This window comes from Aedes aegypti, chromosome 3 (genome assembly GCF_002204515.2).
Source record: "Aedes aegypti strain LVP_AGWG chromosome 3, AaegL5.0 Primary Assembly, whole genome shotgun sequence".
Taxonomy (NCBI): domain Eukaryota; kingdom Metazoa; phylum Arthropoda; class Insecta; order Diptera; family Culicidae; genus Aedes; species Aedes aegypti.
Window position 1 is genome coordinate 369,643,568 of NC_035109.1, and position 15,853 is coordinate 369,659,420.

At 41.4% G+C, this 15,853-nt stretch overlaps 1 protein-coding gene across 1 annotated transcript in view; it reads left to right on the forward strand.

Moving 5' to 3' along the window:
- LOC5568448 (target of rapamycin complex 1 subunit mip1) overlaps nt 1–15,853 on the forward strand; it is a 29,705-nt gene continuing 13,852 nt past the window's right edge. Inside the window, exons 1-3 of the mRNA XM_021851088.1 lie at nt 1–173; nt 245–1,236; nt 12,777–13,993. Of these exons, the coding sequence (XP_021706780.1) occupies nt 164–173; nt 245–1,236; nt 12,777–13,993 (2,219 nt within the window). The 5' untranslated portion in view covers nt 1–163. The remainder of the gene's footprint in view (nt 174–244; nt 1,237–12,776; nt 13,994–15,853) is intronic.

The window sequence follows — 15,853 nt, forward strand, 5'->3', positions numbered from 1 at the left end:
TGTTGCTATAAAAAATTGTTTTCCACGAACCAATGGCAGTTTTTTCACCTCGGGGCAAAAAAAGTGCAGTGAACTCGGCTTTTCGTTTGGTAATTTCCACGATTTTCCTAAGTTTTTCACAGTGAAATAAAGTTATCTTCCGTTTCATTACAAAACAACGATAATGACTCAGGGTAAATATCACACATTATTTTCTAATGCTAAAAAAACTTCCTGGATTGGAGAGCATTTTTATCCCTTCCAGATCTGCATCCTTCGTGGACGTTTGCTCACCTGAACACATCCGTTATGCTCCCGGATGTGGTCAGCTGGGAATTAACCGGACGGACCCGCTCCTGGATGAACGTCATGTGGCTGCAGGGTAAGGCGGAAGCCAGGCTGAGAGCGACCAGCGATCGGACGGTGAATGTGGACCTGGAGGAGTCGCTTTTTGCCCGGGCCAAGTTCCGAAGTCTGCCGGATGCCAGTCGTGACGATCTGCACCGAGTTTGCCAGGTGATTAGGGATGAAATTGGACCGGGAGCGCGACCAGTCATACATTACAGTGGCCGGCGCCTGGCTTCGACAGAGACGGATAATTGCTTTTGGTTGAACGATGACCAGTACTCCGGAAAGCTGGAACTGGTGAAGCGGAACCAGGTGGAGGAATGGCTTGGAGCTCCGGAAGTGGTTTATCTCTATGAGTGCGATTCTGCTGAGAAGTTTTTGTACGGTTGTGGCGAGGATGATAAGGGCTACCACTTGGCGGCCTGCGGTAAAGGAGAGACGCTTCCGAAGGATGACGTTTTCAGTGGCGTAATCTCACTTCCGGTGAAAGCGGCCTACGGATGGCACTGCGCGCAGTCTAACAGAGCCAACATGGCCAGTAAGATGGTTGTTGGAGACATATGTGACCGGCAGATCCTCATGGGTCAACTTGATTGGGTGCTGACGTTGATTTTGGATGCCATTGCCAGGGATTCGTTGCCAAAGGAGCTATTCCAGAAACTGTTTCGAGGCGATTTGCTGACGGCGACCATTTTTCGGCGGTTTATCTTGTCGCAAAGAATAATGAAGAGAACCGGATGCCATCCGGTGTCTCGGCCGGCGCTTCCGGATTGCAGCCAGCATCGACTGTGGACTCTTTGGGATAACGTGATGGACATGACGGTGATGTTGTTGAAGGAGCAGAGCGAGAAAACGTGCCCGATAATCCAGACGTTCTTCGGTATCATCCTGAATGGTCAATATCAGAATGTAAGTTTAATATACTTAGTTTTCTATCGAATGCAATGATCAATAGGGTGTCCCAGAAAAAAAAAACCAATGTTCGAAAAGTTATGGTGTTCAACCCTAGAATGGAAAATTTAAGCTTTTTCCTCCCTCAATAATCAACATCATTCTGGCGATTATTGTGGAGATACAGAGGTATTCTCGGTCTCTAGCAGCAATAATTATTACACACTAACATTCCTTCCCCTTCCCACCTGACTGTAAGGACTTGGTCGGCGTCGTTATTAATCAATAATATGAGAGCTGCTTAAATGTGCACTTTGAGAGTACCTAAGCGAAAAGTCCCTTGTTTATTTGGATCGAAGTGTACACTCAGGCAAAAAAACTATCAAAATTCATAATTTTCACTTATGTTTATTAGCCACAAGAAATCGGTAAGCATTTCATTATTTTGCCTTATGAATTCATCTACATTTTGCCAAAGTAGTCTCTTGCTTATTTCATAGAACAGCATTATGAACATCGACATGAATCTTTAAGAACTCAATACTGCACCAGTATGAAGTACATTACTATTTATGGTGGACATTATTATTAACAGTATGTTGTCCAAACGGTATTTTATTTAATTCTTACAGGATATTATTGAAATTTTGATTTTACTGGTAATTTACAATAATGATAAGATTAATCCACGCTGTGATCGAAAGCAGCTATTCGAAAGATGTTTAAATGAAGTAGTCAGGACTTTTTGATGGCGTATAATTTATTTCGTGAGATGTAAGATGGTTCACCATTTATTATTCATTTGAATTTGCTCTCTGATGTGCTCTACACCATAATTGGAGACTGATTTGCTGGTTGCTGATCGTGCTGAAAGTATGAAGAAATTCAAAATTACATTCGTGTGTGCTACAAAAATAATCTGTTAATGGTTTCAAATAAAAATTCTTCACCATGTCATACCTACTTCCTTGTTGTACAAAGATTCAGATTTTCTTCTGCATCGTTCTTTAAAATCCACCTGTTTGCAAAACAAGCACAAGCACCGTAGCTGAGATAAGCTCACATTACCTACTCAATCTAAACGATTTCGATGATTCTGGCAGCTGAAAATTGAAATTCATATTAACTTCACATTTCTTAATATATTTATTTGAATATTACCTTTAAAAATAACGAATTAGTCAGACATCTATAAGCGAGCAATGAACGTAAGCTGTTCCAATTCCTACAGAGCTATCCATTTTACGTTTTCATAATGCTAGCCTTATAACTTTTTCACATTAATAACATCATTGGAAATCATAAGGCGCGCAATGAAATTTGTGAAGTTCATTATGTTCAACTATATTGTCGCTTATGATTTTCATTTCAATGAAAACGACTAACGACAGCAATGGAAATCGTAAGGCGCTCAATGAAATTTGAAAACTATTATTATGGTAAACTATGTTCTCGATTATGATTATTATTTCTATGGTATGAAATCCATAATTGCCTGTTGAAATCAGCTTTTATAGATTTTTCAAGGCTTCATAAGGGAAATTTTATGAAGTTCGTTATTTAATTTGCCTGAGTGTAATTCAGTTTCGATCAATCACGGAGTAGCAACTTGTGACATGTAACAGTCAACCTATGATATGCTATGCTTTTCTTGTCTCCAAAACTTCCTAATCGAGTTTTGATGTAAATTTTTGCTAAATACTCAGCTTAATATGTACATACAATTTGTTATTCCAAACCCTGAAATAGCACTATTAAGTATTATTGTTAGAGCACTGAGATATTGCGTAAGTTTCTCTATTCTCTATCAAGATTTTAGTCGTTCATATTTAATCAACATATTTTCTAGTCCTAGCCAATAACCGGTCAGTAACTGATCAACTGTTGATAAGAATTGGTTGGTAAATGGCTGGGCATGGCGTACCATTGGTACCTCGCATACCTAAAGGAATAAAATATACAGTGACTCAAACTCATTTTCGTACGGGGCACTGTTTCCATATCAAGTAGGTTTAAAACTAATAAATGATTTACGGACTTCGATATACTTTATCAATAACGAAGGTCGTAGGTGTCATCTGTTACTCGGCAATCATAATCATATTTATTCGCTCAAATCTTTAGAATAATGGAAAAGTATTGAATTTGTGTCTGAAATTGAGCCAATCCCATATTCGTACACCTTACAAAAATCAAACATACAACATCCAAAACTATTTTTTATGTGCTAGATGATTGCTCAATATCTTCATTACGTTGTTCAGATGTATTAGAGTACATTTGGAAAAAAATATTAGCGGACATATTTGAAACTTAAGAAAATTTAAGAAAAATACCTCTTTTCCAATGTTTTTTGCTAAAAATAATCTAGTAAGTCGAAAAATAACGTAATTTTCCCAGGTTCACTTCATTAACAATTATTACTACGAATACTGAACGAGTTTCAAAAACTTATAATCAGTTTTAGAGTACTTACGATTGGTTATCGGTATCTCATACTTCACAATCTTGGTTAATATAACATTTATAAAAAATCTAAAACCTAAAATATTAGTCAATTACTTTCAGTTTGGCACTTAAATAGATGTACATAATCCACAGTTAATGTTCCTATCTAAAAATTGCGCAATTATTATTTTTATTTCATATTTTACTACCAAACATTATCATATAGAGTGATAGAATAATTATTATTGCCGTAACCGCAACACATGCGTTGTTTGAAATGATGAAAACAACACGTTATATTCTAGTAAAAAGTATATCAATGCTCTCCGCCCACTGGGAATATTTTGTATTTTTATTATAAAATAAATAAACCGCAGAATAGGGTCATATTTTGAGTATAATCAGAATAAGAATTAAAAAATAATTGAAATTTGGGATAACATCAATCATGTGAAGGTATGTACAGCATAGTGTAGGGTACTTTGTTGTAAAACGAAGTTCTTAGTTAAAATTCTTTCTGCTGACAAGTTTGAAACTAACCTTTTACTGTCGTTTAGAACAAAAATTCGATTTACATTGTTTGAAAATAACATTTCAGAAGAGTTTTGAATTTATGACATAACCATTTTCTATATTCAAGGAGGATAATTTTTTTTATGAATTCTGTAAACTTAATATATTTTAACCAAAACTCTTTTAGTGCTCATGAATATATTTTTTAGATTGAATTCTACAACAAAAATTAACGCTATTGTTAGAATTATTGAACTTTATAGCAAAAATCAATGAGAAATTGTATTTAAATTTTTTACCTAAGTTTCATATATGTCCGCTTATAAATTGTCCAAATGTACTCTACTACGTCTAAACAACGTAATATAGTACTTGAACAATCAAATAGAGCATTAAAAATCAGTTTGGAATATTGTATGTTTAAATTTTGATAGGTGTACGAATATGGGGTTGGGTGAATTTCAGACACAAATTCAATACTTTTCCATTAATCCAAAGATGAATGTAAATGAAAACATTTTTTGGCTGTCAAATAATAGATGACACCTATAGCCATCAATATAGATAAAGCATTTCAAACTCAATATATCATTTCATAGTTTTTTACTCACTTGATGTGACGCCAGTGTCCCGTACGAATATGAAATTGGGCCACTGTACCACTCTGCGCGATCCTTAGCCTCTTGCCGAGCAACTCCTATCCCTACCTTCTCGCGGTACTGCCCGGAGTACGAGCAACTTTAGGGAAGATCGGGTAATCAACTCCGGTGGGAACTTTGATCGTATGCTGACAGGGAAGGGTGTCGGAAGTAATGCGACAATTAGTATTCATAGTAGGCTATGATAAACTGTATATAGAAAGTAGAAATATTTTTTTTTCATTCTTGTTCCAACTGCCAACTAAAGTAGTTTGGTCTCTGGCTCTCACCACATTTTACCAAAAGGTTATGGGCTCCAGAGAGTTCAGATAGTTAGAAGAATTTTATTCAAGATTCAAGAAAGGTGCTCAAGTCCTTCAAGATGGCCAACCCGGCGGAAAATTATCAGCGAGGCGAAGGAGACGCAGTCCAGAATCGGATCCATTCCATCCATGGAACTGCTGCAGGAGATCAGAGTGCCAACGTCGGGGGCCGCATTCGCTAGCAACAAGCATGGCCGAAAACCAATCAAGCAAAGTGAAAAACCGAATCCATCATCAAGCAAAGGTCCGAAATGCAGGCGCTGTCACAAATTCGGCCACATTGCAAGAGAGTGCTCGACAAGAGAGCCGAAGAAAAGCGACGGAAATGCCTGGTGTACGGTGATGTCAGCGGTTGAAGAGGACGATAACGATTGGTATTTCGACTCGGGAGCATCCAATCATTTTACAAAGTCAGCGCAGCATCTGGAGGAGTTTCGCAAGTGCGGTGGCAAGGTTATTGCGCGATGAAGATTATTGCCAAAGGAAGCATGAAATTGAAACCCGCATGCTGCCCGAACGACCCTGCGACTACGGTGGATGAGGTGCAAGTGATTCCCGATTTGTCATCGAATTTGCTTTCGGTGAGCCAAATAGTGCAACGAGGACACACGGTAACATTCAACAAGGATGGCGTCCAAGTCATCAATCCGAGCGTTGAGTTAATTGCGACTGGTAGTAGGAAGCGTGACCTGTTCAAGTTGGACCTGGTGCAGTCTTCAAGAGCACTGGCATGTGCATCGAATGAAACTGCAGCTCTGTGGCACAAGAGACTTGGTCGCATCAACTACGACAGCTTACATCGTATGAAGCGTGGCTTGGTTTCTGGAATTGAATATGCAGAGCCGCCCAGGAGCAACGACAAGTGCAAGGTTTGTTCTATGGATAAGCAGACACGTTTACCATTTAGCAAATGCGGTTCACGAGCGTCGGATGTACTGGAGGTGGTCCATTCGGATATCTGCGGGCCGTTGGAGGTCCAATCGTTGGGTGGCAGCCGCTACTACTTGATCTTCACAGATGACAAGTCCCGTCAAATCTTCGTATATTTCCTGAAAGAGAAATCAGCGCAGAATGTCCCTGGGCTTGGGATTATATTTTCCAGGGAGCGATGAATTTTGATAATTGATCGCTGTTGTTAGTAGTTTTGATTAGATGTTGGGTAAATTTCAAAGCAATGGCAACCTTTTTATTACAAAATTTAGATTTTATCTTCTGACCTAAAGATTCTGGTTAAACTACTGTACTATGCAGTTGGGCTGCACTACGCTATCACTCATCAAAATTTCTTTCACTTCGGGAAAATATAATTTCAAACTGGCGAGAAGATTACAGACTGAGGGTGGGTTAGGAGCACAATCAGACCCTTGAATGTGCAATGTGGGGTAGTAATTGGGAATGCCATTGACGGTTTGTAATCTTCTACGAGGTTTTCGAAAACCAACAGGGCGCGTGCACCGGGTTGCGGATAGGAGCAAAGGGAGATCAATAGCATCTACCTAAAATAATAGAGCAAAAAGCCGTTCCATGATTAGGTAATGTTAAGCGATCTTCTATGGTGTTCTAGTACTATAAAATTCTTCACTCACTGGGAATTCTGGCCTTGATAATATCAATAGTGATAAAAACATAAAAAAAATAATACCTAATACTTAATAAGTACAATGTAGCTTTAATGTAGTAATAAATGAAATAAAATCACTTTTCTATACTTGACAAGGTTTTGAAGACAATCAATGAGTGAAAGAACTACCTATTAGAAAAGCCACATCAGCTAAGTCTATACATATACAAATGTTGGTCATAGGGTCATGGCGAGCATTCGATATGTATGTCTATGACTGATTCTGATCTAATAGGGGCACTAGAAGACCACGCGGACAATTTCGAAACAAATTATTTTTATACATCGGTCTTACGTTCCGAAAGGCTCAGCTATGCTGCAAAGTAATTTTATAAGTTATTCATTACTGCTGTTTAATTGTTTATAATTCTAACAAAACTACATAATTAACTCATTACTAATCACTGTTCCTATATTCTCTTTTTCTCTTCTTCTTATCTGTTGCATGATTATGAGCATCACTAATATAATGCATAAGCATGCACAATAAGAATAATTTCAGGATTGAAAGCAGTACATGGATACCTGGATAGAATAGCTTCGAAAAGGGCGCTCAAAATATAATATTTCTGGTCAGGGAAGTATTTCATCAAGGGTATGTAAAATTTTTCCATTATTAACACCTAGATCACACAAACAAATGAACTAATATCAAATATTTTTAAATATTTTTATATAAATCAGCATCGTCAATCAGTGTAAAAACAGATAAAGTTTGTAAAGTTATCACCATCGATTAAATTGCGCTCTGTATAGTAATGTTCATTCAGTATCAAAATCTCCTAAAGCGTCGCATTGTGCCATCAGCAGCCCTTAGCATCACTCTCATATTGTTATTATTTTGTTGTTTATAAAATTTCTAGAAAGCGATCAGCATATTCTTTCTTACTTGTACAATGGCCGATCTATTTGGAATTTTAATAAGTCAAATCAAACTTCAAAACTCAAATTAAATTGCTTTCAGCACATTTACATTTTGCAGCATTAATCGCATTACTGTGTCAAGTCTTCTCCATTCCCTATACCCTACCCCAACCCTTCTTATCCTTTCCGATGGTGTTCAAGTGGTCCGCATAGACTATTACGGCCATTACCTATCCCTTACCCCGGCTTTGGACTGACTTGCGCTCTCATTGCCCCACCAAACGCTGCAAAATGAAAATGAAAATGAAAGAGAAATCAGCGCAGAATGTATATGAAGCTTTTGAAAATTTCCGTTGCATGGCTGAGCGACACTCTGGGAAGAAATTGAAGACGATACGCACCGATAACGGTAAAGAATTCACGAATCGGAAACTGGAGGACCATTTGAAGCGTTTGGGAATCCGTCATCAAACAACGGCGGACTACACTCCTGAGCAGAATGGTCTGGCGGAGCGAGTCAACAGAACCATCGTCGAACGAGCGCGATGTATGCTTTTCGAAGCGAATCTCCCGAAAGTGTTTTGGGCAGAAGCTACAGCGACAGCAGTCTACCTCATCAATAGGGTCCTACCAAAGGACACTCGGCGACCCCAGAGGAAGTTTGGAGCGGTAGGAAACCAAATCTGGCGCACGTTCGTGTTTTCGGTTCGAAGGTAATGGCACACGTTCCAAAGCAGAAGCGCAAAAAGTGGGATGCGAAGGCATTCGAATGTATTCTCACTGGATTTGACGAGGATACAAAAGCATATCGTCTGTGGGATCCAAAATCGAAGAAAATCATCAAGAGTCGAGATGTTACCTTGGTGAGTGAAGCAAGAGAGAAACCATCGTCTTCTAACAGCATGCAGGTTGCAGCCCCGGTGCGAAAAGTCGTACGATTAGACCTGGGCGATCCGTTTCCGGTACATGAGGATCCCGAACCGGTACGAACAGAAGCAATCGACGTCGAAGATGGAATAGTGCCTGTGGAAGAACATCAATCAAGCACTGAAGATGAAGAATTTCTAGATCGAATTCGTGACGTGACAATTTCTGCGCTCCCTCCGCGATCATCTTCAAATCCGCCCGAGTCACAGGCGTTGAGGCGCAGCGGACGGGAGCGCTACCTGCCAGGCAAGTTAAAAGATTTTTTCTTTCCGAGTAGAGGACTCTCTTCCGATCGATTTTCAGACAACCAACCCGAGTCTGATGTCTGCGTAGACGCAGGAAGCGCCATCGACCTTCCTGGACCCGAAGCTGGTGACCGGCAACAAGGACTAGCAGCCAGGCGTCAACCATCAACCGATGGTGATCCACGTATTCCGTCCGAAGCATTGAGGGGACCTGAAGCGAAACTGTGGAAGCAAGCAATGGACGACGAATATCGAGCTCAGATCGAGAACAACACGTGGGAGCTGGTCGAGCTACCTCCGGGCCGAAAAGCGATCGGCTGCAAGTGGATCTTCAAAACGAAGGAGGACGAAAGAGGAAACATCGTGCGGCACAAAGCAAGACTGGTTGCACAAGGGTTCAACCAGAAATACGGCGTGGACTTCGACGAGGTCTTCGCACCAGTTGCTGAGCAGGTGACCCTCAGGACGCTACTCACGGTGGCAAGCCGTCGTCAGATGTTTGTGAAGCACATGGACGTCAAAACCGCATACCTTCATGGGAAGTTGGATGAAACCATCTACATGAGGCAACCGGAAGGATACTCCATGGGAGGGCCGAATACAGTATGCTTACTGAAGCGAAGCATATACGGGCTCAAGCAATCCGCACGTGTGTGGAATCAGAGCCAGAGTTGCTTAATATCAATTATATCAGCTGATGGCTGATGGTCCAAAACTATCAATATCACTTGCGAGCTATCAATATCACTTTGATTTGACAACCAACAGCAGTGATGTGACATCGCACTCTAGATCAAAATCACTGCAGAATGAGTGATCACGTGGTCATTATCCATGCTATAAATATTTTTCAGTGATCAACACATAGTTTCAATCTATCTGCAACACTGTCGAAAATATCGTACTGATAAATTGCCATTTCATCTGCTTAATATAAAGCTAAACTTAACCCAACAGTGATATCCATAGTCTATCGCCATCAATGCACTGGTGATGGAGTAGACAGCATGATGATGATGTGATATGGAATGATCCGATTTCGCAGTCGGCCTGTACAAATCAGCAAATTTTGAGCATTGATGGTGACATCAAGCAGCTCTGATCAGAGCATCGATGCAGTTTTGCGGCAAATGGGATTCAACCCATCATCGGCAGATCCCTGTCTGTACGTGCGGAGGAAAGGAAACAGTTACACGTACGTTCTACTCTATGTCGACGACATGTTAGTCGTTTGTAGGACAGAGGAGGAGTTCAAGGCTATTCACCAGGCGTTGAGGCAACATTTCAACGTGACAGCACTAGGAGATGTTAAACATTTCCTAGGAATCGAAATCGAGAGGGATGGTAACGGATTCTAGCTTAATCAAGAACGGTACATCCTGAAGCTCGCAGAACGGTTAGGTCTAGAAAACGCCAAGCCTTCGAAAATACCCTTGGATCCTGGCTACCTGCAGCAGAAGGAGGAGGAGCATGAACTACGTTTGCCGAACAACACTCAATACCTGAGTCTCATCGGCGGTCTGCTGTATGTAGTAGGTAATACTCGGCCTGACATAGCTGTGAGCGTTTCCATTCTGGCTCAAAAATCAAGCTGCCCGACACAACTGGACTGGCACGAGGCCAAGAGAGTGCTCAGGTACTTGAAATCGACTAGTAATCACAAATTGATTCTAGGATCCACAGCTGACGGGCTCGAGATGTACGCAGATGCCGATTGGGCTGGCAACCATCGCGATAGGAAGTCCAATTCCGGTTTCCTAATACGACTGGGAGGTGGCGTCGTCAGTAGGGCATCAAGGAAACAAACTTGTGTGGCGCTTTCATCAACGGAGTCAGAGCTCGTTGCCTTAACCGAGGCGTGCCAAGAGCTCAGCTGGCTCAAGAAGCTGATGATCGATCTAGGTTTCAACGTTTCTTCGCCGGTTACCACATTCGAAGACAACCAAAGCTGTATTCGTCTGGTCGAAAACGGCAAGATAGAGAAGAGGTCGAAGCATATAGCCACGAAATACTTTTTTTCGTGATCTTCAAGAGCAGCAGCAAATCATTCTGAAGTATTGTCCTACCGAGTTCATGTTGGCTGATATACTGACGAAACCGCTGCAGCATCTACTATTGAAGACATTAAGGGATAAGTTAGGAGTATTGAACTATATTGTCGAGGAGGAGTGTCGGAAGTAATGCGACAATTAGTATTCATAGTAGGCTATGATAAACTGTATATAGAAAGCATAAATATTTTTTTTCATTCTTGTTCCAACTGCCAACTAAAGTAGTTTGGTCTCTGTCTCTCACCACATTTTACCAAAAAAGGGCAACCCCTTTGCTTTTGCTTCTGCAAACGTGGAGCGGCTCACAACAGCGTCTGTTCCCGCAGGCCAGGGGCGGTTGATCATCGTCCGAGTGCCAGACAAGAACTCTGAGCTAAACTGTGCACTATGGCCCTCTAAACATTTAGGGGGAATGGTCCTCCGGAAATCTAGAGGGTTGGCGTAAAAAATCAAGCAACGAATAATCAACGAGAGAACACAAACCGGGACAAGCGTGGAAGAGCACAGCGACCTAAAGGGACTAGCGAATGGAAGCTTGGTACGTGGAACTGTAAATCTCTCAACTTCATCGGGAGCACACGCATACTCCCCGACGTGCTGAAGGACTGTGGATTCGGCATCGTTGTCAAATATCCACTTAAGGTCTACAATAGCCCTATTTAGCACGAGACATGAAAAATGAACTGTCGCACGATATGTATTGGAGTTCAATATCAATTGTCCCTAATTACAGGTTCCCTCTGGAACATCCGGTGGTCCCGGAAGTAGTCACTGTAGTCAACTATCCATTTTGAGTCTACAGTTGCCCTATTTACGACAAGACATGAAGAATGAGCCGTCGCATGATATGCTTTGGTGTCAAAATCGAAATGTCCCCTATGCAAGGTTCCCCCGGGGCACTGGGCGGCGCCATGAGTGGCCAAATCTGTACAAGACTCATTTTCAACTTATAATAGGGTATTTTATGATAAGCTAGGGAGAAAACAATATTGCGCGACATATTTTGAGTGAATAAATTGTTTGATCCCAATTCGGATCCACTACCGGCACCGATTCCGGGGAAATGGCCATATATTGGTTGTTTCTGAACCAATATTAATACTTGGCGCACCAATCGCTTCAGAATTAGATCTTCTATTTTCATGTGTAGTAAAATTTTGATTTTTTAGCCGAGACCTTTGCTAAAAACACGTCATAATTTTACTGCATAAGACATGCTTCCGGAAATCCGGATTATCACCGGTATCCGGTGGTCATAGTTCATCTCCGTGGATGCACCTCAAAACTAGATTAGTTGACCCGTCAATTTTTGTCAAAGTTACAGCATTCCAAAGTTGGCCCAATTTTTGCCTGTCCCAGTTATTTTGACAACCCCCTGTATATCAAATATTCCATCATTTGCGATACTTAAAAAATGGGGAGGGTACAAAAAAGGGGGGAGGGCTCCCTGCAAATCTTATTACAACTCTTCATATTGTATTTAAAGTTGAAAACATTATATGGCACATGAATTCCCCTGTCCTGAATATAAAACACTGTGTCGGTTTATTGATTAGATTAGATTTTTAAATAAAAAATGCAAAAAGTTCAAGTATATTTTAAAAATGACCTGGGGCAGACACGAACATTCTGAAAACGCCATTATTTTTGTTTATTTTTATACTTTCAAGCCCGGGGTGTCCGGTCTCTGTGCATTCATATCGATTTTGTTTGTCGAACAGTGTTATTAGACTTGTGAGCTTCACGAGAAAGCTTATGTGGTTATTTTTGGCGGTGAATATAAATTTGATCGTCGAAGTAGAATTTTAATTGTGTCCCTTAAAAAATAAGCATATCTTTTATTCTAGGGCTGACTACCAAGACTTTTCAAACATTGATTTTTTTTCTGGGATTTTTTAAAGATCAATCTCTTTCTTTATTTTCTTTAGCACCCTGACCTGCTTCTATCTGCATTGAGTGTTTCCGTCGAATGTCCCAAGGCGTATGACTTGTTGAAAGCCGGATGGATCAAGCTGAATGGTGATGTGCACTTACAGGAATGTATCGTAGAACATGCGGTCAAGATACTACAGTCAGGCGAAAAAGCGCTGTGGCACATAACGACAAAGTTTCTTGTCGAATTATTTGCAGAAACTCCCGCTGCCAAAGAGCTTCTGAAACCTGATATTGAGGTCAACTTACTCAACCACCTGCATGGGAAAGCAGATCATTCCTTGGTGACACATACGCTTTTCATGCAACTGCTATTGGAAGAGCGATTAACGAAATCCAACTCGACCCGCCAACAAGCACTAAGCGCCTCCTGTGTCAATCTGATGACCCACCATGAACCGATAGTGCGCCTGTGGGCAGTTTTATTGGGAGCTAAACTACCTGCAGCAGAATGTCCACAACTGCGAAGTCGTCTGGAACATCTTTTGAACGATGCCGATCCCAAAGTCCGCGCAGCTGCCATTGAGGCTTGTGTTTCTTCCTACGCTCAACTACCAGAACAAAAAGATGTCCTCATCGAAAAACTGTTGCCCATGGTAAACACAAACTCAAGTTCCCTTGTTCGACGGGAGTTAGCTCATGCTTTGAACGTGTACGTTGCTGATCGAACGGCCGAACTGATCACCATATTCAAACAGGAAACATCCAAACCGCCAGAGCAGTCCAAATCGAAGGGCAAAGCCAAGGCCAAGCAGCAGCAACTGAAAAAGGGCTCCAACCCTACGACCAAATCGGAATCCACTCTGACGAAAGGGTGGCGTATAATAACTGCCTTGCAGTCCGATCCGGACCCGGAAGTATCCAAAGCCATGCAGTCCATTGTGGCATTCATAAAGCGGACCGTCGCTGAGCAGGATTCGACCGGCGGAAAGCGTAAGAAGAAAACACCCATCGGTAGCTGTCCACTGGCTGCGAAATTGCAACTGCACGAACGATTGTGTCGCGATCTGGTGAAGAATTCAAAAACGCACCAGAACGGCGATTCCGGAGAGGATTCAAAGGAGAACGATTCCCGGGTGCTGAACGGTTTACCGTTGGGGCCACGCAATCCGACACTACCGCTTCTGAACCATCAGCTGAGGAGCGTACAAACGAAACAGGCACCGCAAATGGTGCGGTTCGGAGCGAATCGACAGATGTTTACCGTTTTCAAGTGAGTATCGCTTATGTTTGCAACGTTATTCTGTTCTTTTTATTGATTTGAATTATAAAATAATAATTTTATGAATGAGCGTTCTGTGTTTGAACAATTAGGTATGATCGACTAGTCGACTTCGGTCGCTTGTTCATTGGCATTTGGTGAATTCGTGCCTTTCCGATGTAAAGTATGTTCCACATAAAATTTTCATGCTTATTTTTAATTATTGTGGCTCTTGCTGTCAATGCCTGCTTTTAATTTAGAAATAGTCTTGAAAAAATTCAAATTATTAATGGAATTCAGCGTAATGTTAGACAACTCAACTGAAAATTTGATGAAAACCGAATTAAGACCTCGTATATTTTGAGCTTGAGCTTGAGCTTGAGCTTGATTGGCCGCCCGTGGATGCTACTCCAGTATCGCCAGATCAGCTGCACTTACACAAGGAACCAACCGAACGACTGCTTGGGACTAACAGGTATCCTCAGTGTATATGTGCTGGTGATCTTCTATTTTTAGACGACAATGGTGCCTGCCACGTCAGAATGCAGACCAATGTGGGGAAGAGGGAGGAATCGATGATGCATTATACTGGCTCCCACGTAGACCGTATATACCACTGCATCTACGCCAGTTCATGCGGGAGTGTTTGGATTGGGGGAAAGGCATGGCAGAGAGGTTTGCTTTTGTGGTTAGCAGACTGCCTATGAATGAGGCGTAAGGAAAGGCATGCGCGTGGAAGAATGGAAGCGTTAGGGAAACGGTTTCTTGTCCGTCTCTGGTTCTAGCGTTTGCTATGAACGAATAGTTTGAATGTGAAGGGTTTAGAATGGAAGATAGAAGCAAGTGAGAGATATACTACTACAAAGTACGAGGAAAGGGACGGGCCTGGGATTGAACCCATGACCTTCTGCTTATGAAGCAGAAGCGGTAGCCATCAGACCACCAACCCCGTCCCGAATTAAGACCTCGTATATTTTAAAGGATACAAACTCTAGTGGCATGGAATACTCCCGAATTCGGTTGTCATTTCGACTAGACTGTATTTTAATGACACTACTACACTACTATTTCAAAAATTCTGATGGAGCTGCTGATTTTCGCAATGCTCTTTTTTTTCTCAAAAGCAAGGGAATATGGGTATTTTTCAAAAACTACCACGTAACGATTAAAAAACAGTCTTCATGTGGGCACCATAGCCACCATAGGCACCATAGTATTGGTCCTGGTAGAGGGGAAGCCTTGACAAGTTAAGCTGTCAGGCAGCTCCAAATGAATACCATGCAAAAAATAAAAATAAAATAAAATAAATCCGTGCGAAAAATGTTAGTTTTGACACGAAAAATCAATTTTTACACTAGTGATCGGAAATAGGGGCATGAGCGTATACTGGTTCACTGATGGTACTTCTGTTCAGATAGTCAGGCTGCTATTAAAGATCTTGCTCAAGGTCGAAGCTTGTTATTGCATGTCGAACCTAAATTGAGGAACTGAATTCAGTCAATTCTGTAATCCTTGTATGGGTACCTTGTCATTCTTCCATCGCTGGAAATGAATTGGCCGATGAGCTAGCTCGCGATGGAGCATCGCATGACTTCAAAGTGCTGGGTTAAGCTTCAGATAAATTCTTGAGCGGCAACTCAGCACAAGCAATATTGGAAGAGTTTGAAATCATGTCGTCAAACAAAATTGTACATTACTGAGCCATCTCCAAGGGTGACGAAGTATTTAACAAATCTGTCAAAGCAGAATTGCAGCCTCTTGGTCAGAGCGTCGACAGGCCACTGCCGACTCAACTATCACATGGCAAGTATTCAGCGTGCTGACTCGTTTGTGTGTGGTTGTTGTGACTCCGATTATGGATCTTCGTATCAC